Source organism: Scyliorhinus torazame, chromosome 24 (assembly GCF_047496885.1).
Source record: "Scyliorhinus torazame isolate Kashiwa2021f chromosome 24, sScyTor2.1, whole genome shotgun sequence".
In the NCBI taxonomy this organism is placed as follows: domain Eukaryota; kingdom Metazoa; phylum Chordata; class Chondrichthyes; order Carcharhiniformes; family Scyliorhinidae; genus Scyliorhinus; species Scyliorhinus torazame.
The window spans coordinates 13,606,295-13,634,205 of record NC_092730.1 but is presented as its reverse complement, the minus strand read 5'-3'; the positions used below and the strand labels follow the sequence as shown (position 1 = coordinate 13,634,205).

General features: G+C 51.5%; 1 protein-coding gene across 1 annotated transcript; it reads left to right on the top strand.

Moving 5' to 3' along the window:
- Positions 1-27,602, top strand: frmd8 (FERM domain containing 8). Its single transcript, XM_072489382.1, has 10 exons — positions 1-82; positions 2,337-2,504; positions 10,061-10,162; positions 10,592-10,650; positions 10,827-10,993; positions 13,954-14,172; positions 18,334-18,457; positions 19,683-19,832; positions 22,761-22,950; positions 26,190-27,602. The coding sequence occupies exons 1-10, from the start codon at positions 1-3 to the stop codon at positions 26,306-26,308; spliced, it is 1,380 nt and encodes a 459-aa protein (XP_072345483.1). The 3' UTR covers positions 26,309-27,602.
- Positions 27,603-27,911: the final 309 nt, after the last annotated feature.

Below are 27,911 nucleotides of genomic sequence, written 5' to 3'. Positions count from 1 at the left end.
ATGGATGCGAGTGAGCGGAGGACTGCGCTGGAGGGCTCGGGAGATTCCCAGCGGGGGAGTGTGTCCTCGACGGCGGCTAGGCGTGAGTCTCCTTGCATGCTCCTCCTGGAACTGGCTACTGCTGGGACAGCGCGCTGTGCCAGAGGATAGGAACGCCCCCCCCCTCCCCGCCCGCTCCCTCCCCAAAGCCATGTTACAGTCGGACGGTTGTGTCCGGCCCGTGTCTGATCCACAGGCATGTGTGCATGCTTCACCCTCCAGCCTGCACTGAGCTTAACCTGCCTTAACGCAAGTAAAATCAGATAAGGCTGAGCAAAAAAACTCAGCAGGTCAGGCAGCATCTGTGGAGAATGCATCCGTCAGCAAGACCGATCAATATCTACCCAGTGTTTCGACTCCCTACTCTTATCCAGCGACTGATCGGGCCAGATTAGACGCAGATACCAAAGGCATTAAGGAATGTGGGGGGCAGGGTCAAGGGAAATGCCGATTCGGGGAACCACAGATTTGAGCTAGGGAAGTGGGATGGAAATGGGAGGAGAAGGGGATTAAGACATTAAAGATTTTTTTCTTAGGGGTCGGTTTGCAGGATTGAAGGATCTGGAAGCGAAGTATGGGCTGGAGCAGGGGGAAATATTTAGATACATGCAGGTCAGAGATTTTGCCAGAAAGGAGATATCGAGCTTCCCAGTAGAGCCGGCCTCCACATTGCTGGAGGAGGGGCTGACGACAGGGGGACTGGAGAAGGGGGTAGTATTGGCAGTGTACGGAGCTATTTTGGAAGAGGAGAAGGCACCACTGGAAGGGATCAAAGCAAAGTGGGAGGAAGAGTTGGGCGAGGTTATAAAGGAGGGGTTCTGGTGTGAGGTGCTCCGGAGAGTGAAACTGGACCCGGGCCCTCGGGAGGCCATATTCGGGGTGTCGGACCAGCGGGGTTGGAAACGATCGCGGAGGCAGATGTTGTAGCCTTCGCCTCGTTGATCGCCCGAAGGCGGATCCTGATAGGTTGGAGAGCAGCGTCTCCACCCTGTGCCCTGGCGTGGCGGGGGGACCTGCTGGAATTCTTAAATCTTGAGACGGTTAAGTTTGAACTGAGGGAAGGATGGAGGGGTTCTACAATTCATGGGCATTATTCATTATGCACTTTCAAGAACTGGATAACATCGAACATTAGTTAGGGGGTGGGGGGGGGGGGGGGGGTTGGGGGTTGGGGGGGGGGTGCTGTGGTGTGTCAATGGTGACTACGGGTGATTCCTGATTCCTTTCATTTGTTTATGTAAACATGCGGGCTGATGTTTGGGGGTTGGTGGGAGGATGGGATCGTTGTTACTGTTATGGGGATTGACATTACATTTGTTACTGATTATTGTTTATTGTTGGTGGGTGTAAGTTTGGGAGAAATGTGAAAAAGGAGAATAAAAATATTTTAAAACAAAGGAATGTGGGGATGGTGCGAGAAGGGGGCGTTGATTAACCATGATCTCGTGATCATGGTGGAGTAGGCTTGAGGGGCCGAATGGCCTCCCCCTCTCTTCGTATCAAGCTTTGGCTGTGTTGCCATTCCACAGTCGAACAGCCTCATCATAGAATCGCTGCAGTGCAGAAGGAGGCCGTTCGGCTTATTGAGTCTGCACCGGCCCTGGGAAAGAACACCCTACTTAAGCCCACGCCTCCACCCAATTTCCGTAACACCCCCCCCCCCCCCCCAAACCTTTTTTGGACACTTGCGGGGCAATTTAGCGCGCCCGCTCCACCTAACCTGCACATCTTTGTGGGTGGAAACAGGAGCATCTGGAGGAAACCCACGCAGATACGGGGGGGGGGAGAAAGTGTAAACTCCACACAGACAGACTCACCCCAGGCTGGAATTGAACCCAGGTCCCTGGAGCTGTGAGGCAACAGTGCTAACCACCGGGCCGTCATCCCTGAACACACAAAAACCATCCGCTTGAACCATGGTGCTGGCACAGAGCTTGACAGCAGCCCGCAGGAGAGACTAAACAATCTTAACGATTGCATTAGTGTTGTCACTTGATCGGAAAGCTGGCTGTTGTGAATCAGAAATCAGTTCATTTTATATCGGGCTGGCGAGCTGGAATAAATGAGTTGTCAGCACGCGGAGTTCACTTAGCTGTGCCGTGACTATAGTTCTATCAACAGTAAGGTTAAAAAGAAGAAAACGCCCAGGAGATATTGCGCCTTGTGCAGGTTTAAGATCCTCAGTCCAGATTCCCGCTTGCTTTTGAAACAAGGTGAATGTTCCTCCACAAAATGAACCTGTTCTTCGGTTAATTTATTTTTTATTTCCGACTCCTCCTCCTCCTCCCGCACCGCAGACCTGGAAGTGCTAGTCTACCTGGTGAATAACTCCGTCATTCAGATCTCCGTGGAGAGTCTGACGAGCCTCACGGCTGGAGAGCTGGGCAGGACCCTTCGGGAAGTGCTGCAGTTGCCCGACCAGGCTCAAGAGATTTTCGCGCTGTGGCTCACTTCGCCATTCCTGGGTGAGTCCGTGCGTCGCTGTGGGCCCTGCGGATTGGGGAGGGTACGGCAGAACGCGTCTCCGTCTGTGCGGAGGTTTGACGGTGTAATTGGGGAAACGTTTTAATGGTGGGTACTGCATTGAAGTAGGTTCGACGATGGGATATTCTTTGAACCCGCGATTGGCTTCCAACCAGATAGCTGCTCCCGTCAACAAGGCCGCCTACCTTATGCCTCCAAGCCATCTTCCCGACTCTGCCCCCATCGAGGTGGGAACAAGATGGCGCTGGAGCGTGGCGAGCTCTCCCTAACAGATCCACTTTTTACTTACCTTACAATCGTTCTAAACTTTACTTCTAAGCCTAACATTATTACTAACCCCTCTCTTTTATACCTTGTGTTGCCCTATTATGTATTTTCTTTTCTTTTCATGATCTGTTGAGCTGCTCGCAGAAAAATGCTTTTCGCTGTACCTCAGTACCCGTGACAATAAACAAATCCAAATCCCCACTCCTCTGCTGCCAAAATTTGTCCATTACCCCTAACATGGATATTTCAATGCTCTCTTTTTTTTAATAGATTTAAATTCTTTTTTTTTCCAATTAAGGGGCAATTTTTAACGTGGCCAATCCACCTACCCTTGCACATATTTTGGGTTGTGGGGCGAAACCCACGCAAACACGAGGAGAATGTGCAAACTCCACACGGCCAGTGACCCAGAGCCGGGACCGAACCTGGGACCTCAGTGCTGTGAGGCAGCAGGGCTGACCCACTGTGCCACCGCGCTGCCCTATTTCAATGCTCTCCTGGCCATCCTTTCATCGCCTGTGTTCCATAATGAGCTCATTCGCACCTGATGCCCATATCCAGACCGGCCCTCGCCCCATCCCTACCCCTGTAACTTTCTCCAGCCCTCCAATCCGTCCTACCCCTATACCCTGCTCCAACCCTCGCTCCTTCAATTTTGGCATGTTGGCTTTCACGGCAAGGGGATTGAAGTTCGGAGGGGGATAAAGAAATCCTGCCCCAATTGAGGAGCGAGTGAGCCTTTATTCTCTACCTTTCAGAAGAATGAGAGGTGATCTCATTCCAACATACAAAGTTCTTGCAGGGCTTGACAGAATAGGTGCAGAATGGACCCCCCCTCCCCCTCCCTCCCCCGGGCTTGGGGCAGGGGTCTAGAATCAGGGGACACAGTCTAGAGCAAGTGGTTGACCGTTAGGATTCCGACGAGGAGGAATCTAGTGAATCTTTGGCATTCACTACTGCAGAGTGCTGAGGAGGCTGAGTTATTGGGTACGTTCAAAGCAGAGGTCGATAGATGTTCTTAATTGTGCGGAGTTTTGTTGAGACCATGTCCGGAATGCAGTTTTGACCTCCACATTTAAGAAAGGGCATGAGAGGCGACCTCATTGAACCCCTACAAAATTCTGAAGGGGTTTGATTGTTTCCGCTGGTCGGAGAATCAAACTGGGGGGCAGGGGCATGGGCTCCGGATAATGACGGCAATCGTTTGGGACTGAGTTGAGAAATTTCACTCGGGGAAGGAGTCGGCCATTTTGGGGACCGAGATGAGGCGAAATCTCTTCACTCCTTGAAGAAGTTGGCCATTTTGGGGACTGGGTGAGGAGAAATTTCTTCACTCTGGGAAGGGGCCGGGACATTTTGGGGACCGAGATGAGGGGGAATTTCTTCACCTCGAGGAAGGAGTCGACCATTTTGGGACCGAGATAAGTTTCTTCACTCGGGGAAGGAGTCGGCCATTTTGGGGACTGAGATGAGGAGAAATTTCTTCACTCGGGGAAGGAGTCGGACATTTTGGGGACTGAGATGAGAAATTTCTTCACTTGGGGAAGGAGTCGGCCATTTTGGGACCGAGACGAGAGGAAATTTCTTCACCCGGGAAGGAGTCGGCCATTTTGGGGACTGAGATGAGGAGAAATTCTTCACTGAAAGTATCTGTGAATCGTTTAAACTTTCAACCCCAGATGGTTGTGAGTGCTCCATCGTTGAATATATTTCAGGCTGTGGGGTATAGATCTTTGGTGTCTCGGGGGATTAAGGGATATGGGGAGTGGTCGGGAAAATCGAGCCAAAGTGCCAGATCGGTCATTATTGTATTGAATGTTGGCACAGGCTCGGAAGGCCGAATGGTCTACTCCAGCTCCTATTTCCTGTTCCGGCCTCTTGAGGTTCCCTGGTTTTAATTGCCCAAGCATTGATGGTCATGGCTCCAGCTGCCTGGCACCTAAGCGCTGGAATTCCCTCCAAATACCTCTCTGGCTTATCAAAACAAAGCTCTTTGACCAAATCTTTGGTTGCCCGTTCTATGTCCTGTCTATGTTCTCGGAACATTTTAATTATTTTTAAAGGTGCTATATAGATACAAATTGTTGCAATCCAGTTCCTACTGCAGCCTCAAGTTTAGTACTAGACCGATGTTCTCGCCACAGGGCGGGGAAATGGGGAGGACGCGAGTAGAACAAAGAACAATACAGCACAGGAACAGGCCCTTCGGCCCTCCAAACCTGTACCGGTCATGATGCCACCCTTTGTCCAAATCCTCCTTGTGCCGTATCTCTCTATACCCATCCTATCCATGTGTTGGTCGAGATGCCTTTTGAACGCCGTTAATGTATCTGCTCCCACAGCCTCCCCTGGTAATGCGTTCCAGGCACTCACCACCCTCTGCGTAAAAAAACATGCCTCGCACATCTCCTCCTAAACGTTCCCCCACGGACCTTAAACCTATGCCCCCTGGTGACAGACCCCTCCACCCTGGGAAAGAGTGCCTGCCCATCCACTCTATCCATGCCCCTCGTAATCTTGTAGACCTCGATCAGGTCACCCCTCAACCTCCGTCTTTCCAATGAAAGCAGTCCGAGTCTATTCAGCCTCTCCGCATAACTAACACCCTCCAGACCAGGCAACATCCTGGTCAACCTCCTCTGCACCCTCTCCAAAGCCTCCACATCCTTCTGGTAGTGTGGCGACCAGAATTGTGCGCACTATTCCGAGTGCGGCCTAACCGAGGTTCTATCCAACTGTAGCATGGCTTGCCAGTTTTTATACTCGAGTGACCATCTTCATGAGGTTGGGATCGAAGTTGCGTTGTTGGGGAGAATGCGGAGGGGGCTACACCTGATCCATGAGCGGAGGCTGCTGCTATTGGGGGCCTGAGATAGGAGTATGAACCCTTGCTCGCCTGAGTTGTGCTGTATGAGACGGCTGTGACTCTTCACCTGGGCCTGAATGGGGAGGCTGGGTCTGCATTCTCTCGAATTCAGACTGGTGAGAGGTGATCTCGATGAAACGGGCAAAACTCTTGCTGGGCTTGGCGGGATGTTTTCTCTGGCTGAGAGGGTCCAGAACCAAAGGGGGGGCGGGGGGACGGGACCCTGAATCAATCAGAGGCAGGCCATTGAGGACTGAGACGAGGAGGAATAACTTCACTTGGAGGGAAGTGAACCTTTGGAATTCTCTGCCCCGGAAGGCTGTGGACCCTCAGTCACTGCGTCTGTTCAAGACTGAGATTGATAGATTTCTAGATATTGAAGATAATCGAGGGATATGGGATGGTGCAGGAACCTGGCATTGAGGCGGAAGATTAGCCATGATCTGATCCAAGTGGGGTAGCAGGCTCGATGGGCTGAATGGCCATCTCCTGCACCTCGGTTCCTTCATAGGGCTGTTCAGCTCAATATCAAGCTCTTGACTGTGTTGCCATTCCGCAGTCGAATAGCCTGTCATCCCTGACGGCGCTGGCACAGGGCTTGGCAGCAGCCGTTGCCTTCAGGAGAGCTGGAAACAATAATAATCTTTATTAGCGTCACAAGTAGGCTTACATTAACACGGCAATGAAGTTACTGTGAAAATCCCCTCGTCGCCACATTCCGGCGCCTGTTCGGGTACACGGAGGGAGAATTCAGAATGTCCAATTCACCCAACAGCACGTCTTTCGGGAGTTGTGGGAGGAAACCGGAGCCCCCGGAGGAAACGCACGCAGACACGGGGAGGACGTGCAGACTCCGCACAGACTGTGACCCAAGCCGGGAATCGAACCCGGGTCCCTGGCGCTGTGAAGCGACAGTGCTGACCACTGTGCCACCGTGCTGCCCATGATATATTCCTGCTGTCAGTTGCATTATTGTTAGTGCATAGGTCTGTGACGCACCCAAAACAGAACAAATATCCATTTAATGAATGGGCGTCGATTGCTACTCTCCCAGTTGTCCTCACGTCATCTCTCCCTTTTATCTTGTGAGCATCAAAGATTCCGTTCCAGTGAAATTAGTCTGGTACGTCCTTTCTGAGCATGGTTGCAGCTAATTCCTGCTGTTAGTCATCCTTACTGCCCGGGTTTTCTCTTTGATTCCCCGTTTACTCTGTCGTCCTGCCGCCTCCTGAAATAAGAAATGATTCGGATCCAACTCACCTTCGACTCTCTTCCCCGCTTCCCGCATATTGGACTGCAAGAATTTTTTTTATTGTGGAGGCGAAGGCCAGGGCGTGCCGCCCCCCCCCCCCCCTCCCTTCCGAGAGTTCCGGCTGCTCTCGACACCCTGAAGACCGCTACTAATGGGCGTGGCTCCACTCTAACCCCCACGACCTCTGACTGCAAAGTTGAGGTTCAGGCTGAAAGCGGGGAATGGACAAACCGCAGTTCCAGTGTGGCGCGCGTGGACCTCTTTTTCTGTGTTCGGGAGGCTGGCGGGGTGCGGCTGGCTTTGTTCGCTCCTGGCCAGCAGGCAGCGCCTGCAAGTCGCCATGCACAGGCCACCTGGTGTAGCTCTGAGGGTGGGTGGGCATGACTGCAAATGGGCAAAGCTCAGTGTGTGAATATGGTTAAAGCGCTGTGGCATCCACTTCTCAATGGCCTCCGTCTAATATTGACGATTGGGGCAACAGGAATGCCAAAACACTTTTTTTAAACACCCCCCGGTGGTGTTTTGCGCATCTGCGGTGGCCCTTGCTAATGTTGTGAATACTTCCTCCGTTGCGCCCCCCCCCCCTCCCAAAACCCACCCCATGGTACAGAGCACAATGCAACCCCATGCAGTACGAAGAATACCATTTGAAAATCTTGTGCAGAGTAGCACAGGTGGCTAGCACTGTGGCTTCACAGCTCCAGGGTCCCAGGTGGGATTCCTGGCTCAGGTCACTGTCTGTGCGGAGTCTGCACGTTCTCCCCCGTGTCTGCGTGGGTTTTCTCCGGGTGCTCCGGTTTCCTCCCACAGTCCAAAGACGTGCAGGTTAGGTGGATTGGCTGTGCTAAATTGTCCCTTGGTGTCCAAAGATGTGCAGGTTGGGTGGATTGGCTGTGCTAAATTGTCCCTTGGTGTCCAAAGACGTGCAGGTTAGGCGGATTGGCCATTAGTGTCCAAAAAGGTTTTTTTTAGTGTCAAAAAAAAAAAAAAAAAAAAAAAAAAAATCCTGCCGACTACGCCAATTATAGGAAACTTTAATTTATGGGATCTTAACCTGTCGAACTACGCCAAGTTTGGAGGAAGCTTAGTTGATGAATCAAGTCCTGGCGCAATACGACAAGTTGTAAGATTTGTAATATTTGTAGACTGTGTTAAGTTGTTCGATTCCTTGTATTATTCGACTGTGTATAGTTGAAGGAATTTATATCATCTCTGCTATTCGGTTATCAGTAGCACTTTGCGAATACTGGAACTCAGCAGAAATTTGCAGTATAAACTCCTCGGGTGCCAAAAAGAATTGTTTTATTTGTAGTCGCTTGATTACAATTTGAAAGTCATTTAAAAGGCAATTCGTAGACAATTCGAAGCTTTCAGAGAATTACAGACATTATCTTTCTTTGCTTAGGCAGACAGCTCGAAAGTAACTTTTAAAAGGTCAAAGTCTGGCAATGAAACATGAAAAGAGAGAGAAAGCTAATCTTCGGCTAAACTCAAAGTCAAAAGTGGACTAACATCACTGACACAGACTGTTAGGCTGACAGAACCCCCAAAGACATCTCCTAAAAACTAAACCAAACCTAAAATGGAGACTATAAAGGACAAAACGGACTAAACTAACAGAAAGACAACACAGCACAACACACCCCCAAAGACAATACACTACAGACAACACACTTTCAAAGACAATAAAACCACAGACAACACACGAAAAACTAAACTAAAATGGCGGGGGAAACTTTTCAGTTATACACTTTCATATCTGTCTTAAGTCATCTAATCACACCCCAATATAATCCTAATTGGTTTGGGTTAGACTCAAACACATTTGATTTGATGGCAAGCCGTCCATCTTCAATGTGCAACATCAGCTTTTCTGACCGAGCTGTTATCTGCATTGTGAACAATGGTGCCTTCATGTTGCTGTGTATTCAATCCCTTGGCCTTGACAATTAGCACAAGCAGTGTCAAATTATCTTGCTGTTTTAATGTCACACTGTCTTTGAAAATATGCATTTGCCAGAACAATGCACTTCAGTAAAAGTGAATTATGCTGTATAAATGGGTATTAAAAACTGGGGCTCAACATTTATGCTTAAACAGCTATCTTTTACCTATACTAGTTGTATTTGAAATACTTGGCTTCTACAGAGGGGTTATTGGGTTACGGGGATAGGGTGGAAGTGAGGGCTTAAGTGGGGGTCGGTGCAGTCTCGATGGGCCGAATGGCCTCCTTCTGAACTGTATGTTCCATGTTCCTTTTTTTAAACAATTACCTCCACAGAGTGATGGATGTGGGGCAGGGAGCCTGTACTCTGTGCCTCAAGGACTTTGCAAGCACCTATTCTCTCATGCCGTGCTCTCCCAGGCAATTACCCAGAAATATGACCCAACTCCGTGACTCACCCTGGGGTGTAACATTAACCGAGGCTCTTCCTGTGGATATTTAAGAGCAGGGAGTTCTGACGCCTCGGCCAATCCCTCGATGAGCGGCAGCAGAGAAACTCACCAGCTAGTCATTTGTTGTGTTGCTGTTTTGTGCGTGTGGTGGGCACAGAATTTGTGGCCTGTGTAATGGTGACTGTCGTCCTACAGAAAGTAAAGTTCATTGTCTGAATGGCTGAGTCATATGAAATGTGAGATGTAAATGGAAGCTTTATTCCAGAGCGAGGGGGGGGGGGGGTGCGAAACAAATGAGAGGACGGCGCCTCTCGAGCCTGCTCTGGTGTATAAATATGTTCCACAGTGAATCTCTTGATTGTGAACAAGTCTCGCGTAAAATAATGCACCCTCAGGATTTTAGTGACTGCACCCACGGCATTTAAATACCACTGTTTTGGCGGTGCACAATGGACGTATTGTGTCCCTTTCTTCGTGAGACCGGCGCCAAAAAGACATTGCCCTGGTCATCCAGCGGTAACAGGAGATATGTCTGTAAAGATTGCATTTTTCCATTAACCGGTGTGAAGTGTGCCGATGCATCAATCCGTTTGGAAGCGGACTTTGCAAGGTATTCAATCAATCAAGGGCGGCTCAGTTTAATGCTGAAGGGCGATTATAGGACGGACCGAGAGCAGAACGTTTAAACGCTCTCTGTTCGTGCTCCTCCGCCGCTTCCCCAATCTGACGCGTTTTTATTTTTTGCTTATTGGCAGAGCTGCAGCTCAAACCTAAACACCTTCCGTACAAGCTGTGCAGGCAGTGGCCTGATCTCCTCTACCGTTTCACCAAGTGTCCCGTCGACGACATCGTTCATGGTGAGTGCTGTGCCAGAGCGTCGGCAACTTTGGCGGGAATTCCCGAGGAACTCGACGGTGGCTTCCGCCGACCATGAGCGCTGACCGTTGCCGCTCGCCTCGTCCTCCGGCTCTGTCTTTCTCCACAACCCAGCGCCCACTCGGCCTGAGCCGTGTCGGCCGTACTCGGTGCGTGCTGCAATTGGTATTGGCACCCTCGCTCAGAAGGGGAGGCTACGGCTGGAAGGAACCCCTCCCCGCCCCCATTGGGTGTGTGGATATTGGGTGCGGATGGCTTCAGACTCCTCTCCGAGCTCTGCCTCCCGTGCTTCAATGGGATAGATCTCCCCTCGTGCAGAGGAAGTGTCCGCCTGGGTGAGTGGGAAATGCTGTGGCTGTGTCTGTCGCTGGTTCAATTCCTGTCCTAACAATGTCTCGGTCTCTTGACAGATGAACCATCGTTGCAATTTCGGAAGAACGTGTTCTTTCCCAAAGGCAAGGAGTTACAGGTGGGTGCTAACCCGAACCAGCTGCAGTGATACTAAGTGTGAATGTGATGACTTAAAAATCCACATAGTTTTCCAACAATGTGCTACCTTTTTAAAAGTTTCCCCCCTTCCTCTCCTCCCCACGAGCATTTTAAAACCGATTTGAGTAGCAAACGTTCGTTTGTTTGACGTTTCAGATCGAGGACGAGGGCATCCTCCGATTGTTGTACGAGGAGGCCAAGTTTAACATTCTGCAGGGCCGGTACCCTTACGACATGGAGGACTGCCTCAGGCTGGGCGCCCTCGCTTGTCGCATCGAGCTCGGCCCCTTCGATCAAGATCAGCACAACCCGGCCTTCATCAGGTGAGTTGATGCCAAGGCAGCGGGCAGAGCCTGGGCTGACCAAACAAAATGGAAGCATTTGAAGTGGGGCGGGCGGGAGAGGTTAAACTCTCCACAGAACGGCTGATGCTTCATGTGCAAAAGTGTCATGCGAGGGTACCTTTACGAAATGGGTGTTTAAGAAATGTACCTTTAAGAAATGGGTGGTTTATCAGTGATGTCAGAGTGTGGGTGGAGCTGGGCTGTGTCAGCTTTTTACTTTCGTTTTAGGCTATTTCCCGCAGGGTGTGTTTTAGTTTTGTTTTCAGTGTTGGAGCTGAAGCCAGACAGAGCAGGTGTGCTGTTGATCTCTCTGCCATGAAAAGACTATCTCTTGATCATTTGGTGAATTCAGAATTATAAATGTTCTCAGTAGTGAATGTAAACCTGATGTACTTCTGTTAAAAGGTGTTTCTTTTGTCTTCTAGATGTTGTTTGGGAAGTTATTAAGCAATTCTTAGTGTTGTATTCTTTGGGGGTTGTATTTGAATTGATGGTTGCTAAGATGTTCACTGTATGTTTTAAAAAGGTTAACTTGAGTTCATAGAATAAACATTGTTTTGTTTTTAAAAAAAATACTTTTCCATTTCTGCTGTCCCACACCTGCAGAGTGGGCTGTGTGCTCCCCACCCCACAATCTATGAAAAGTTGCGGGTCAGGTGAACTCCATGATACACTTTGGGGTTCTCTAAACCCTGGCCCATAACAAAAGCCAATGTCATTGTGGTTGCCGTCATGCTTACTGTTCAGTTGTTGAGTGGGTGGCATCTTGAAGTGAATTTTGCAGTGCAGGAGGAGGCCATTTGACCTATCGCGCCTGCGCTAGCTCTGAGCTACCACTCCGATTCATTCCCCTATCAACACCACATTCTCCCTTAACGTTCCCTGGCTGCTTGTGCTTTTCGACACCTCCACTGCGTGCAAATGGGCTGCTGCGTTTTCAACAATACAGTGAATAGACTACTCTTCTATTCACTTCAGTGACTGTCAAATGTTCGGAGACGGGCCTGAGGTCCTGAAAGGCGTTTTTTATATATAATTGCAAGTTCGATCATTGCTCGGGCGGCACGGTAGCACAGTGGTTAGGACCGTTGCTTCACAGCGGCCAGGGTCCCGGGTTCGATTCCCGACTTGGGTCACTGTCTGTGCGGAGTCTGCGTGGGTTTCCTCCGGGCGCTCCGGTTTCTTCCCACAGTCTAAAGATGTGCCGGTTAGGTGGATCGGAGATGCGAAATTGCCCTCAAAAGTGTCCAAAAAGGGTTAGGTGGGGTTACGGGGTGGAAGCGTGGGCTGAAGTAGGGTGCTCTTTCCAAGGGCCGTTGCCGACTCGATGGGCCGAATGGCCTCCTTCTGCTCTGTAAATTCGACGATTGTCACAAAAACCCATCTGAAAAAAATGAAATGAAATAAATCGCTTATTGTCACAAAGTTGGCTTCAAATGAAGTTACTGTGAAAAGCCCCTAGTCGCCACATTCCGGCGCCTGTTCGGGGAGGCTGGTTCTCTAATGTCCTTTGTGGAAGTAAATCCGTCATTGAGACCCACAGCAATGTGCTTGATTCTTAAATGCCCTCGGTGGTGGGCAGCAAATGCTGGCACAGCCAGTGATTCCCACATCCCACGAACAAATTTAAATAAATATATGTATACTGTCGCTTAACAAAATCAATCTATCTTAGATTTAATATTAACAACCGTTCTTGCTTCAACCTCGGTTTGTGGGAGCGCAGTCCAAACCTCTACCATCCTTTAAGTGAAGAAGTTCGTCCGAACATCTCTCCTGACGATGCCCCCTAGTTTTATATTCTCTGACCAGTGCAAATAGTTTATCTTTATCTGCCCTGCCTTTCCCTGCTAATATCTTGAATACTTTTGATCGGATCACCCCATAAAACCTTCTAAAGTCTAGCGATTTCTGTATAATCTTGCCTCGTAACTTAACCCCGGTAGTCCAGGTATCATTTATGTAAACCTACGTTGCACTCCCTCCCAAGGTCAAACTATCCTTCCTAAGGTGTGGTGCGCTGAACTGCTCACAGTGACTCCCAAGTGGGGCCTAACCAGGGCTTTGTAAAGCTGCAGCATTAACCCCTGTGTCTTTATACTCCAATCCTCTAGATATAACAGCTAGCATTCCATTAGCCTTTTTGATTATTCTCCACACTTGTTCGTGGCAGTTAAAGGATCCCTGCGCCTGAACTCCCAAATCTCTTTGGACATCCCTGTACCGAACTTCTTTCCATTTAGAAAGTACTCTGCTCTATCCTTTTTTTGGTCCGAAATGGACAGCCTCTCACTTGCTTACAACGAATTCCACCCGGCGCAATTTTGCCCATTCTCCTAGTCTGTCAATATCTCTTTGCAATTTTATTCCCGGCTTGGGTCAATGTCTGTGCGGAGTCTGCACATCCTCCCCGTGTGTGCGTGGGTTTCCTCCGGGCGCTCCTGTTTCTTCCCACAGTCCAAAGATGTGCAGGTTAGGTAGATTGGCCATGGTAAATTGCCCTTAGTGACCAAAAACGTTGGGCGGGGTTACGGGGATAGGGTGGAGGGCTTAAGTGGGGTGCTCTTTCCAAGGGCCGGTGCAGACTTGATGGGCCGAATGGCCTCCTTCTGCACTGCAATTTCTAGGATTGTCTATTCCCTCCCTGAGGCTCCTCCATTACCGGATTCCGGATCCCTCCGCCTGCCTCACTCGCAGTCACACCCTGCTGTCCCTGATGTTTCCGGAGGCTTCTCTGGGCGCATTTGGTTCCTTCTGGGGTCAGATGCGAGCACCGAACAATTCGGGCATTTGAACCATGAGTGCAGTGGCCGGATTGAGTTTTCCTGCCACCGATTGCGGGCTGATATTCCCGCCAGTGTCACGCAGGCCCCCCCCCCCCCCCCCCCCCCCCCCCCCCCGCGAGCCCTGGACTAACCCGCTTTGTGAAATGTTTGCAGGGAGAAAGCCGACTTGTTCCTTCCCGCCCACCTGTGCAAGAAGCACGGCGGGTTCCTGGCAGTGCTGCGGTCCCGAGGAGCTAAGCCGCACAGCTACGAGGAGGGGCTCCTGGGGTCCTTCAGGCAGCTGGTGGATGACGCCGCTTGCGAGGAGTCTGAGGCACTGAAGCTACACTACCGGGCCTACCTGGAAAAGTGTCACCTGCTGCGGTACTATGGGTAAGATGTGGGGGACGCATGGCTGGGCGGAGGGTGGGAGGTGTCCTAATCCTTTCGGATTCCGATTACGAGGGCAGGTTGCGCAGACGACGACGTGTGTGTGTGTGTGTGTGATTCCTTGAATGTTGAGGATTTCCCCTGCCAACAAGAGAGCATTTAATTATCGACCCCTTGACATGCCATCGCTGAACACAACATAGGAAATAGGAGCAGGAGTCGGCAATTCAGCCTCCGGAGGCCGCTCCGTCATTCAATACGATTATGGAGATCTTGAGAGAATTTGAGCACAATCCTGCCATACTTCCCTTGCACAGTGAACTTCCTTCCTTACGCTGGTATTTGCATCTCCCTCGTGGGTCATACGGGAGCAGGACTAAGCTCTTCGGCCTTCTCAAGCCTGTTCCACCCTTCAACAAGACCGTGGCTGCTCTAATTGTGGCCTCCGCTCCATATTCCGCCCACTCCCGATGACCCCTGCCACTCTTATTGGCTCCAGAATCTTCCTGACAAACATTCAGTGACCCAAACTCTGGGGAAGGGAGATCCAACGATTGATGACCCCCGGAGCAAAGGTCGTGCTTGACCATTGACCTAAAGTTCGTAAGATATAAGAGCAGGGTTGGGCCATTCGGCCCATCGAATCCGCTCCGCCATTCGATCATGGCTGATCTCATCCTGGCCTTAACTGCACCGTCCTGCCCGTTCTCCATAACCCTTCACCCAATCACCAATTAAAAATCTTTCTAACCCCTCCTTAAATTTCCTCACTGTCCCAGCATCCACCGCACCTCTGGGGGAGCCAATTCCACAGATTCACAACCCTTTGGGAGAAGTACCTCAACCCGGTTTTAAATTTGCTCTCTCTTATTCCAAGACTATGACCTCTCGTTGCAGAATGCCCCACAAGAGGAAGCATCCGTTCCGTATCTACTTTATCCACTCCTTTCATCATCTTGTACACCTCAATTTGATCTCCCCTCATTCTTCTAAACTCTAGAGAATGCCGGCCGAAACTGTGCAATCGCTCCTCCTACGACAAACCCCTCGTCTCTGGAATCAACCTCGTGAACCTCCTCTGAACTGCCTCCAATGCCACTACATCTTTCCTCAAATAAGGGGAACAAAACTGTGCTCAATACTCCAGGTGCGGTCTCACCAATGTCTTGTACGGTTGCAACAACACTTCACTACCTTTATACTCGATTCCTTCAGCTTTAAATGCCAACATTCCATTTGCTTTCTTTTATTACCTGTGTGCTAAGTTGGCATTCCAGCCTGTCCCAGCCAGACGTGCTAGAGCCAGAAGAGCAAGCCTTGTGTTTTCCTGTCTTGTTACGGTATTCCTGGGATCCCTGCTGTTCCTGAATCTTCCTGGGACCCGGAGGTCTGACTGCAGAGAATCGACGGGTCACTCGGCAGAGTGCATCTGATGTGACGGCGTTTTATGTTCGACAAGCAACTCGCCTCTCCCTCTTTCACCTTTTTCCCCAATCAGGCTGCTACTTGAATACATTTCTGCCTTTGCTTCAATTATTCTTTAAAAAAAAAAATTTATTCTCCTTTTTCACATTTTCTCCCACATTTACATCCATCAACAATAAACAATAATCAGCAAGATATGTCAGTCCCCATAACAACAACGATCCCATCTACCCACCAACCCCCAAACCTCAACCCGCATGCTTACATAAACAAATGACAAAAAGGAATCAGGGATTACCCGTAGTCGCCCTTAATTGTACACAGCTCCCCCCCCCCCACCCACCCACCCACATACTCCAGGTCTCCAGCTCCTCCCGTCCACTGCCTCCCGCAAAACTCCTCCTCCCAACCTCGGTTCCTTCCCCCCCCCCCAACTTTCCACCCCGGCTAGACCACTCGGACCCTGCTCTGCCAGGCTCCGATGGCCGCAGCCCCTCCCCCCACCTCACTCCCGTTCACTGGCCGGCTTAAATCGGCCAGCGTGGAGGCCCCCGCCCGGGTCCCTTTCCCCCTTTCCCGGCCCTAGGAAAGCCCAAAGATCCCCCTCTAGCACACAAACCCCGCATATCCACCTACACCCCAAAGAACCCTCATTTCGAGTGAAAGTCCCGTCCCTTCCCTTGTCTAAATATATACCACATTGCCTCCTTTAGCCTCTACACCCGCGCGCAGCGACACAAAAAAGAAGAAAATACAGTCATGAGGTTACATCGGCACACGGCCACTCCTCAACTTGTCAGTTCTGCCACAGTCCTTCTGCTTTCGCAAACTCTTCCGCCGTTCCAAAACAAAAGTCCCTGAGCTTGTAAGTCTGCTTCGCTCGACATACAATGCCGCACCGCACCCCGCCAATGTACAGTGCCCTCTTCACCCGGCGGAAGGCAGCCCGCCTCCCCGCCAGCCCCACCGCAAAGTCCTGGCATACACGTATACCAGCTCCAGCCCACTGCACCACCCGCTTCTGCTTGGCCCAGCCCAGGACCCTCTTCCCCCCCACACTGCATCCACGGAACCACAGAGTCACTGCCCTTGGTGGCCCACTCGCCCCCGGTACAGGCCTCCACGACCGATGAGCCCGATCCAGTCCATATCGGGAGGTATCCTCCCCCTCCCCCAACAGTCCCGCCAGCATCGCGGCAAAACACTCAGTCGGCCTCGGTCCCTCAACTCCTTCGGGCAGCCCCACAATCCTCAAACTCTGTCGCCTGGATCTGCCCTCCAGGTCCTCCACCCCTCCTCGCAGATCCCTGCCAGCGTCCATCCCCCTCCGCATCCCCCTCCCCATCGAGGCAAGTCGATCACCGCGCTGCAATAACGTCTCCTCCACTTCCTTCAGCGCTTCCCCTTGCTCTCGCACCTCCGCCACTGCGCTCGCCACCTCCGTCCTCACCGGGGAAACCGCCTCCTCCACCAGCGCACTCGAAACCTCCCTCACCTCCTTCCCCACCGTCTCCATGCACCTCGCAATCTGCGCCAACTGCTCCTCAAATTCCGCAGCCATCACCCCAGTCATTTCTTCAGCCGTAAGCAGTGCGGCCCTCCCCGGAGCTCCAGCCTCCATTTTCCTTGGTGACCCCGCAGCGACCTTTCCACTCGCCGACGGACCTTCAGCTGTTTTTTTTTCGGCCGTTTTCTTGCTCACCCTCGACATTTTTCTTTGTTTTTTTTCTTTCCTCCTGTGTCTTCACTGTGCCTCTTCCGTGCCTTCTCCCTGCTTCTGCCGCCTCCGTGGACCCTGGGACCGGGCTTAAAAGCCCTGAAAATGCCGTTCCCGAACGGGAGCCCTCCATTGTGCCTCCCGCCCGCCGTCACCGGAAGTCCTGGTTCAATTATTCTGTGGCAAGGGCAGCACGGTGCTGCGGTGGGTTAGCCCTGCTGCCTCACGGCGCTGAGGTCCCAGGTTCGATCCCGGCTCTGGGTCACTGTCCGTGCGGAGTTTGCGCATTCTCCCCGTGTCTGTGGGGTTTCGCTCCCCACAACCCAAAGATGTGCCGGGCAGGTGGATTGGCCACGCTAAATTGCCCCTTTATTGGAAAAAATTAATTGGGTACTCTAAATTTATAATTTTAAGAATATTTGTGTGGCAGATAGCACCACTCTGAATTAAGAAGCTTCTCCTGAATTTCCTACAGGGTTTATGAATGAAAATCAGTAACGAATGTCATGTCAATCCCCATATCAATAACAACGATCCCATCCTCCCACCAAACCCCCAGACATTGGCCCCCATGTTCACATAAACAAATGACAATCAGGAATCACCCGTAGTCGTCGTTAACACATGCAGCCCCCCAGCCCCCCCCTTATGTTCGATGTGATCCAATACTCGAAAGTGCATAATGAATAACGCCCATGAATTGTAGAACCCCGCCATCCTTCCCCTCAGTTCAAACCTGACCTTCTCAAGAGTCAAGAATTCCAGCAGATCTCTCTCTCTCTCTCTCTCTCTCTCTCTCTCTCTCTCTCTCTCTCTCTCTCTCTCTCTCTCTTTCTCTCTTTCTCTCTTCTCCCCCCCCCCCTCGGGCGATCAACGAGGCGAAGGCTCCAACATCTGCCTCCGCGTCCTTTTCCTTTCTCGAGGAAAGACCCTCGGCCTGCAGCCTCGCCCTAGTTTTGCGAGTTCTCCGTTCTGCCGTCGTCCTTGTGAGTCTTCACGCTTTGCACCTTGTGTTATTTCAGCTCTGCGATGTTCACCGGGGAGATTGACAAGCCCGCACAGAGCTTTCTACACCGGAATGGGCGGAAGCTGGTAACCATAGCGATCAGCCTGGATGGCGTGTCTGTCATGGACAGCAAGGAAAAGGTGACGCCTATTGTTATTTCAGCAGTTTTAATAGTCACCCTGCTGATTGGAGAGCAGAATGGGTGTGTGGTGTTGCTTCCGGAATGTTCCACGAGTCTCCGTGTCATGTGACCAAATCCACGTCCGGCTCCTGTCTCTTCTAAAAGTTAAGCCACCGCTCGGTGTGTCGGCAAGGATTCGAGAAATTGGAATCTCGAGTTGTTGTGACGCCCGTGCTGTTGGGGACAGTGTAGAGGGAGCTTTACTCTATCTAACCCCGTGCTGTACCTGTCCTGGGAGTGTTTGATGGGGACAGTGTAGAGGGAGCTTTACTCTGTATCTAACCCCGTGCTGTACCTGTCCTGGGAGTGTTTGATGGGGACAGTGTAGACGGAGCTTTACTCTGTATCTAACCCTGTGCTGTACCTGTCCTGGGACTGTTTGAAGGGGACAGTGTAGAGGGAGCTTTACTCTGTATCTAACCCTGTGCTGTACCTGTCCTGGGAGTGTTTGATGGGGACAGTGTAGAGGGAGCTTTACTCTGTATCGAACCCCGTGCTGTACCTGTCCTGGGAGTGTTTGATGGGGGACAGTGTAAAGGGAGCTTTACTCTGTATCTAACCCCGTGCTGTACCTGTCCTGGGAGTGTTTGATGGGGACAGTGTAGAGGGAGCTTTACTCTGTATCTAACCCCGTGCTGTCCCTGTCCTGGGAGTGTTTGATGGGGACAGTGTAGAGGGAGCTTTACTCTGTATCTAACCCCGTGCTGTACCTGTCCTGGGAGTGTTTGATGGGGACAGTGACTCAGTTTAAAGCTATTAGTTCACATTCCGAACCTCTTGTGTTAAAATATCTCAGGTGCATCTAAATTAATGGCCCCGTGGAGGGTGGCATTGCCAAGTATTCAGCTTTGCGAAGCACAGGCCCTCGATTTGGCACCGTAGAATTTTTTGAGTTGGTCCATAGCTGGAGCAGCAGCTGAATGGTCCAGACCAGTGCACCACTCACAGCCTACAGAGAAGGGGCGGAATCGGTCCGGATTCGTGCTGCATACATGTCCCCAGCGGCCTCTGCTGAAGTATGCGTTTGTGGATGTACGATGAGAAAATGTAAATCGAGAGGGGTTGGGGACCCTCGATAGGTTCTGGGGCTGTTGGTCCTGTGGTTGATACAAAGAGTTAGTTTATACTGATCGCCAATGGGGGGGAATCTAGTTGAAACTGAATCTTCACTTTCACTCTTCCAGTGTGTGCTCTTGGCTCTGTGTTTCCATGAGCTGTCGTGGGAATATACCGCCTCGGAGGACGAGGACACCGCTGACATCTTGTGGCTGGAGTTTGACGGAGAGGAGGGAGGAGCGATTGTGAACAAGCTTTTGAAGATTTATTCCAAGCAGGTGGGTACCAAGGAGGTGACGGGATTCTGTTTTATATATAAATTTACCCCCCCTGCTGACGTTCACCCTCCCGTGAAGAAGTCGATGAATGGTTGCCACCTTCGGGCGAACCCCAGTACAGATCCCCTCAAGGCGAACTTAATCTTTTCCATACCCAGAAAACTTGACATGTCCGAAAGCCATAGTTCGGTCTTCGGAGGTTTTGAGTCCCTCCATGCCAGCAGTATTCGCCGCCAGATCATAATTGCTAACCCCCCCCGGACATAGAATCCAAGTCCGAGTGGAAGACCTGGCTGATCCATCCCCTCCTTAGCCTAGTCTGGTCAGACACTTTCAAATGTGTCTCCTGCAACATAATTACGTCCGTCTTTAGAGCCCGCAAATGCGCGCGAACACGTGCCCTTTTAACTGGCCCATTTAGTCCCTTGGCATTCCAGGTGATCAGCCTGGATGGGGGGCACCCCTTCCCTGGCCGGTCAGCCATAACCTTTCTGGGGCCCACCCTCAGCCCATGCGCCGTGCCATTCCTGGCTCGCCTCTTGGCTGCCTCCACCCCCGACCTCCTTTCCATTACCTACTTCAGATCTCTCTCTCTCTCTCTTTTTTTCCCCCCCCCCCCCCCCCGCCCCCCCACCTGACTCCCTTGACTAGCCAATCTGCTAGCCCGGTGACTGATTGCTCCGGCGCCCCCTTGTTTCACTCCCATTGTTTCCCCGACCTCATCTCCCCACTCCCCAGCACACCACCCCCAGCACACCACCCCCCACTCCGACCCACTGGGGCAGTCTCACTAAGATGGGAAAGATCAAACAAGATGTAAACATCAAACAGCAACGCGAGGCTGCTCCAGGCACAATACAGTTCCAGCTGTCTACACCGAAAAGTGTTAACCACCTCAAGGCAGAGTTGAGACGAGCGTGCATTTCGGAGGAAAGCCAGACCGTCTCACGACGGGAGGTGTCGAGGGTGCGGGAAGAGGCTCGAGTGAAGCATAGGGATGGATTTCTGAGCTGTTTGAGTTCTGTACAGGGTCTGCGTCTTGGGGGTAATGTGCAATGAGTTTGTCTCAGATCTCCAAAATCCGTACAGCATAGAAGGGGGGCCATTCAGCCCATCGAGTGCACCGACCCGCTGAAATAGCCCCCTACGTAGGCCCAATCCCCCACCCTATCCCCGTGACCCCCCCCCCCCCCCCCAACCTAGGGGCAATTAACCATGGCCATTCAGCGTAACCTGCACATATTTGGACTGTGGGAAGAAACCGGAGCACCCGGAGGAAACCCACGCAGACACGGGGGAAACGTGCAGGCTCCGCACAGACCCAAGCCGGGACCCCGGAGCTGTGAAGCAACCGTGCTAACCGCTGTGCCGTGAGGATCAGAAACCAAAGGTGTTGATAGAGATAGAAAATCGAAATAACGTCTCCCGTACCAGTTCGATTCTGCAGCCTGACAAGAATAAATGAGATTCACTTTTTAAAAAAAAATATCTTGAAGCGTTACTTTCTAACGAGCCACACGTTCCTCTCTCGACACCCATCTGGCTGTTTTGAATCTGCTGGTTTTGTCCCTTTCAAAGACATTAACCTGTCTGTCTTGCCCTCAACCTGCGTGTTTGCATCAGTTTCTGTCTTCATCAGATCCCCCCTCTATTACTTTTTCTTTTCGTCATTTAAAGATGTGGCACTAATGAAAGACTATTATGACAAGTCGGCTTCACTGCAATGAAGTTACTGTGAAAATCCCCTCGTCGCCACATTCCGGCGCCTGTTCGGGTACACGGAGGGAGAATTCAGAATGTCCGATTTCCCCCAACAGCGCGTCTTTCGGGGACTTGTGGGAGGAAACCGGAGCGCCCGGAGGAAACCTGCGCAGACACGGGGGGGAGAACGTGCAGACTCCGCACAGACAGTCACCCGAGCCGGGAATCGAACCCTGGCGCTGTGAAGCAACAGTGCTAACCACTGTGCGACCGTGTTGCAACAGTGCTAACCACTGTGCGACCGTGTTGCATTAATTATTCGAGGTGGGAGGGCCTAAGGGCAATGGAAATCTTGTTAAATATAACGAGACTGTCTTGTTCTGCCAAACAGTTGATTGATTAAATCCATCGTTATTTTGAAATAAGTGGAGCAATAAAAGTTTCGGAGTTTTTTTTTTTTTTTTTGCGGACTATGTGGAGTGCGGGTGAGGTAGAAGACGGCGTCTAATTTCCCATGAATAAATCGGAATTCGCAAGCCGGGTGAAGGTGTACTACGTCGGAACCAATCCGGAAAATCTAAGGTCCAATTCTCTGACTTCTCCTCTTAGCCAGACCAACATGCAGGCCGCAGTTAGAGCTGAATAAAATCTGCCGGGGTTCCTCCACTGTCTTACAATCAGGTGATCCTTATTGGACCCGAGAATGTGTGGCTATCAAATGGGATTGGTTGTGAGCTACGATTCCTCTCACAGTTGAATAGTCCGCCACCACTCGCTGGTTGGGCACGCCCACGTAGTCGGGGGCAACAGTGGCCAAGGAAACGCAGCTCCTTCGGGCATGGGAGGTGGCTTTGAGTCGATGGGGCAGCACGGTGGTTAGCACAGTTGCTTCACAGCTCCAGGGTCTCGGGTTCGATTCCCGGCTTGGGGGTCGCTGTCTGTGCGGAGTCTGCACGTTCCCTCCCACCGTGTGCGCGTGGGTTCCCTCCCGGTGCTCCGGTTTCCTCCCACAGTCCAAAGTTGCGCAGGTGAGGTGGATTGGCTGTGCTAAATTGCCCTTCGTGTCGAAAAAGGTTGGGTGGGGTTACGGGAATAGGGTGGAGGCATGGGCTTCAGGCGGGGCGCTCTTTCCAAGGGCCGGTCCAGAGTCGATGGGCCGAATGGCCACCTGCACTGTAAATTTATGATTGATCCTAAGACTGTATGTGTGTGTGTGTGTGTGTGCAGGCAGAGCTGATGAGCGGAATGATCGATTACTGCATTGACTTCAACACCGCCGTCGAGATGCCATCGGCGCAGGACGCCACCGCTACCAAACCACCGCGGCCAAAGGGGAAACGGGGCAAGCTGCAGCGGCAGAACAGTGTGGTGTGCAATCGGATCCAGCAGCTGTCGACCATCGACTACGTGGAGGAGGGTAGGCAACCCGTTTGAAACCCCGGTAGCAGCTGTGTGGGGAGGGGGGGTGGGGGGTGGGGCTGCCCACAGGGAGTGTGACCCTGAGCCCAGTCATCGCCTCGCCCCCCCCCCCCCCCCCCCGCTTCCCAACCACCTGTGCAAATGTTGGTGCTCTCCCGAATGCCCTGGGGAGGGGGACTTCTGCCGATTTGCACGTGAATGCCCTGCACTGACGATTCCAATCCCCGACACCAGAGGGTGCTGCTGCATTGCAGAAACCTTGCTGCAAACCCGGACTGCGTGGACAGGATGATTTGGATCGAAATACCACACCGAGGAATGCTCAGGGGCCTGTCAAACCGCCAACAAGCCAGGGGGGGAAGTCTAAACCCTCGGATATATTCCCCCAAAATGTACAGGAAGCAGTAGAACCCGAGAAAGGGGGGTGGAATGTATATAATCGTTCATTGCTTTCTGTGTACGGCAATGGGTGAATTGGAGATGATAATGTGACGGGCAGTCGGGTGTGAGGGTAGTCGGCAGGGGCATTGCGATGGGCACCGTGCAGGTGGTGGGTCTTCACCGGAGCTTCACTCGTAAGAAGATGGCTTCTCGCCCCTTTGGCTAAGTGTAAGATCGGACGCGACATCGGGAGCAATGTTCGCTCTTGTCAGCTCGGACCCAGTACGTCCCATTTGTGGACACCATGAATTGGATTTAAGTTGAATTGTTTTGGAGCCAGCAAGGAGATGGCGTAGGGGCGTGCCCCGTCCCCGCTGCGCGTTTGCTGTTTAACTCCGAGAAAGGAATGCAATTGAAAGAGTTCCTTGTTGGTATAGTGGTTCGTATCTCCCGCCTTTCATGCAAGAAGGCTCAGTTCCCTGACGGGATTTACAAGTTGTTGTCAAAATAGTTACCAGCTAGAATAGAATCCCGACGGTGCAGAAGGAGGTAATTCGGTCCATCGATTCTGTACCCTACTGAGGCCCACTCCCTCGCCCTATCCCCGTAACCTCACCTAACCTTTTGGACACTACGGGGGCAGTTTTTGCAGTAACATCATTGCAGTGTTAATGTAAGCCTACTTGTGACACTATTAAATATTTGTTATTTTATCATGGCCAATCCACCTAACCTGCACATCTTTGGACTGTGGGAGGAAACTGGAGCACCCGGAGGAAACCCACGGGGAAAGAACGTGCAGACTCCGCACAGACAGTGACCCGAGGCCGGAGTTGAACCCGAGTCCCTGGTGCCGTGAGGCAGCAGTGCTAACCGCTGTGCCACCGTGCCGCCCTCTAAATGAAATCAAAGTTGCTTATTGTCACAAGTAGGCTTCAAATGAAGTTACTGTGAAAAAACCCTAGTCGCCACATTCCGGCGCCTGTTCGGGGAGGCTGTTACGGGAACTGAACCGTGCTGCTGGCCTGCCTTGGTCTGCTTTCAAAGCCAGCTATTTAGCCCAGTGTGCTAAACCAGCCCCGATGCGTTTTGTTTAATTGTCGTGTTCAAAAGATGATATAAGCCCCACCAATCCTGGTGTGATTTGAGTTAGGAGGCGCACGCTTGTACTGCTTAGCGCTGTCAATAAACAAAAGATTTGAGTCAAGGTGGCCTCCGGAGTACTATCCTTTGCTGTCTGGAGATGTGAGGTGAGGAAGGGTGTGTGCAGGATTGGAGTATCTGGAGGCTAAGGAGGGCAAGGGAAAGGACGTTTCCAAGACGACCAATGGACGTAGCGTATTGGTTTTAAAATGCAGCATCGTAGAAACGTCAAGCTAAATTACATTCGTTTTTTTAAAATATTTAATTTCAAATTTTTGCATTTTTACATTTAACACACACAACACTACAAAACAAATTAAATCCAGTGCCAGCCCCTGAACCTGCCCCACCTCTCTCTTCCCCCACCACCAAGTTGCTCTTTCGCAACGTGCTCGCCCCTCCCCCTCCGTGTGGCCACCTTGAATGCCTGCATTGTACCCACCCCGCTGCATGTTGGCACAGGAGTGCACTGTGCCACAGCACTGCCCTGTGTAGCCACAACTGTTGCTACATCGAGTGAATAGAGTGTGTCAGGCGTTGGGGGGGAAAACAAGCATGGAATGGGTCTTATTCATTTGCAAAGAGTCTTCTCTGGTGTTGGGGCCGTGCCAGGTTTTTGCTATCAGAGAGCCTCTGTAAGCTGCATTTAAAATGCTCGTTCTGGTCACAGGATGTTCCATTATATTCGCTTACTTAATGGCTCCTCCAGCGTTTCAACGGTTCCATTCGTCACTCGAAATCCCCTGACCTTAAACCCCCCCCCCCCCCACGCGTAATCTGCCTCGCTCACTTGCGTGTTCGCAGTGCCGGAGCTGAGCACTTCATCGCGAGAGATGAGATCAGCTTTTCAGGTGAGACATCAAGCTTGAGGCCTCCCCGCCTCGGGAGGACGATGCAGATCCCGCTGCTCCTAATTCGGAGCAGGGTAGGGCATTTCCCCTTGTTGCCCTTTGGGTCACTGTTCACCCCCTCGTGGCCATGCTCGCCACTCTTGTTCACGGTAGCACAGTGGTTAGCGCTGTTGCTTCACAGCGCCAGGGTCCCGGGTTCGATTCCCGGCTTGGGTTACTGTCGGTGCGGAGTCTGCACGTTCTCCCCCGTGTCTGCGTGGGTTTCCTCCGGGCGCCCCGGTTTCCCCCCCACCAGTCCCGAAAGACGTACTTGTCAGGTGAATTGGACATTCTGAATTCTCCCTCCGTGTACCCGAACAGGTGCTGGAGTGTGGCGACTAGGGGCTTTTCACAGTAACGTCATTGCAGCGTTAATGTAAGCCTACTTGTGACACTAATAAAGATTATTATTGTGGAACTTGCAAATTGGCCGCCGTGTTTCCTGCCCCGCTACAGTAACCACGTTTCAATTACGTGTTTCGTTGGCTGTGAAGTGGCGCAGTGAGTCAGGACGGGGCCTCCCAGCTCCAGGGCCCCAGGTTCGATTCCCAGCTGGGTCACTGTCTGTGCGGAATCTGCACGTCCTCCCCGTGTGTGCGTGGGTTTCCTCCGGGCGCTCCGGTTTCCTCCCACAGTCCAAAGAGGTGCAGGTTAAGTGGACTGGCCATGATCAATAGGCGGAGTTAGGGCGGGGGAGTGGGCCTAGTGCTCTTTCCGAGGGTCGGTGCAGACTTGATGGGCCGAATGGACTCCTGTTTTGGCCTGTCCTGAGGTGTATAAATGCAAACCTTTTTATATTTTCCTCTTTTTCTCTCGCTCCCAGGTAAAGAAATCAAGCGGGTGAAGCCCAAGAGGGCGGCGTCGTTTTTCACACGGCAACTGTCCCAGGGTCCAGCCTCTTACAGCGCTGTGGAGGTGACAGAGACACTGGAGCAGGGCTGAGACCATTCATTCAAACGGAAAGAGTTCAGTGGGCGGGAGGGGGGATGGGGTGGGTGGGGTAGATTCCCAAAGAGGACCGATGGTGGGGGGAGTGGGGATGGAAGCCAGACATTTGGCAACAGTCAACAAAAAAAACAATTTGATGGATTGAAGAGAGTTTGAACTACTGCGCAGCACAATGATTTCTGTTTGTCGAGCAACAGTTCTATGAAACAAGATGGCACAGTATTGATGGATCACAATCGCCCAGTCTTGAATCTGGAGGAATTATGGGGGAAGGAAACACAAATATATATATATATATATATCTTTGGTTATTTAAGAAATGTATGAACTTGATTATCGAAATGTAGCAATTGTATGGCGCGGTGGGATTAATCGTGATCTTCCGCACTGGTCCTTTCATTTCTTGGAGAAAGCGAGCCCACTCTGAAGGGATAACGGTCTCCTGGCTGTGTCGGTGTCTTATGCAGAAGTGAGTTTAGTTTGGGGAGGGGCGGGGGGGGTGCACAATCGTCTGTCTGACTGCACACCCCACCCGTCGATGTGAGGCGACTAACATGCGGCAACTATTGCGTTTTAGCTTCGAACGCGCGTCCTGAAGGCCGTTCGATGGGCTTCCCAAAGCTTCGTTACATTCCACCTCCGGGGCAGTGGCAACTGGCGATTGCCAGTGGGTGGGCTTTCGTTATTTTTTATTTTTTATTCCTGCCTTATGCCCCCCCCCCCCCCCCCCCCCCCCCCCCAAAAAAAAGCTCCGGCCTTAAAATGATGCCGCAGGGCGTGTGAACACTTGGCCGGCTTTGTAAGATCGACCTTCCTATGTTTAACCGAGGAAACTTAACAGCTTCAAAAGGTGAGGCCCAAACGTTTTAATGGGAGGGTTTGAAAGATTTTGATTATAGTCAGCGCAAAATATATTGCATTCCTAACGCAGTGCCTTCATTGCTTTTAAGCACAGCTGTGTCGTGCAGAGTCACGCTGGTTTTTGCCGATAATGTATCTCCCTCCCTGATGGGGCGGCTGTATTGATGCGGAAAACACCCGGGGAGGGGTCGTGAGCTGTCGGTCCCTTTTTCGAATTGCACCACGTTGGGGGGGGTAACCGATTCCAGAGAGATTTGAGAGTGCGGGAGATTCTCCCTGATGATCTAATCTGCTTTGTACGAATCAACACTTCATTCCGATCGGGCGGCCGTTCGTGCTCATTGTTAATGCACTAGTGTTTTGTAGATTTGTGATACTCGCACACTGTCTTTCTACTAATGTGAATTAAAGTTTTCCTTTATTTAAACCAGTTCTTTTTGATCGGGTTTGTTCCCCTCCCAGTTTCCACCTTTTGTGAATGATTTGTAATCTATGACCTCTGGCTCCTGACCCACATGACGGCGAAGCAGTTTAATCTCGAGAAAACTCTTCAACACTGCTATTGCGTGCCTCCCTGTAACCGTCTCTGCTCCAAAGAGGACATGACCAGATTCTCTAGCCTCTACATGATTGAAGTCTCTCACCACTAGTATCGTCCTGCTCAACGCCCTCTGTCCCCCCCCCCCCCCCCCCCTTCCAAAGCCCTGACATTCTCCCTGAAGTGTGGCCCTTCTAG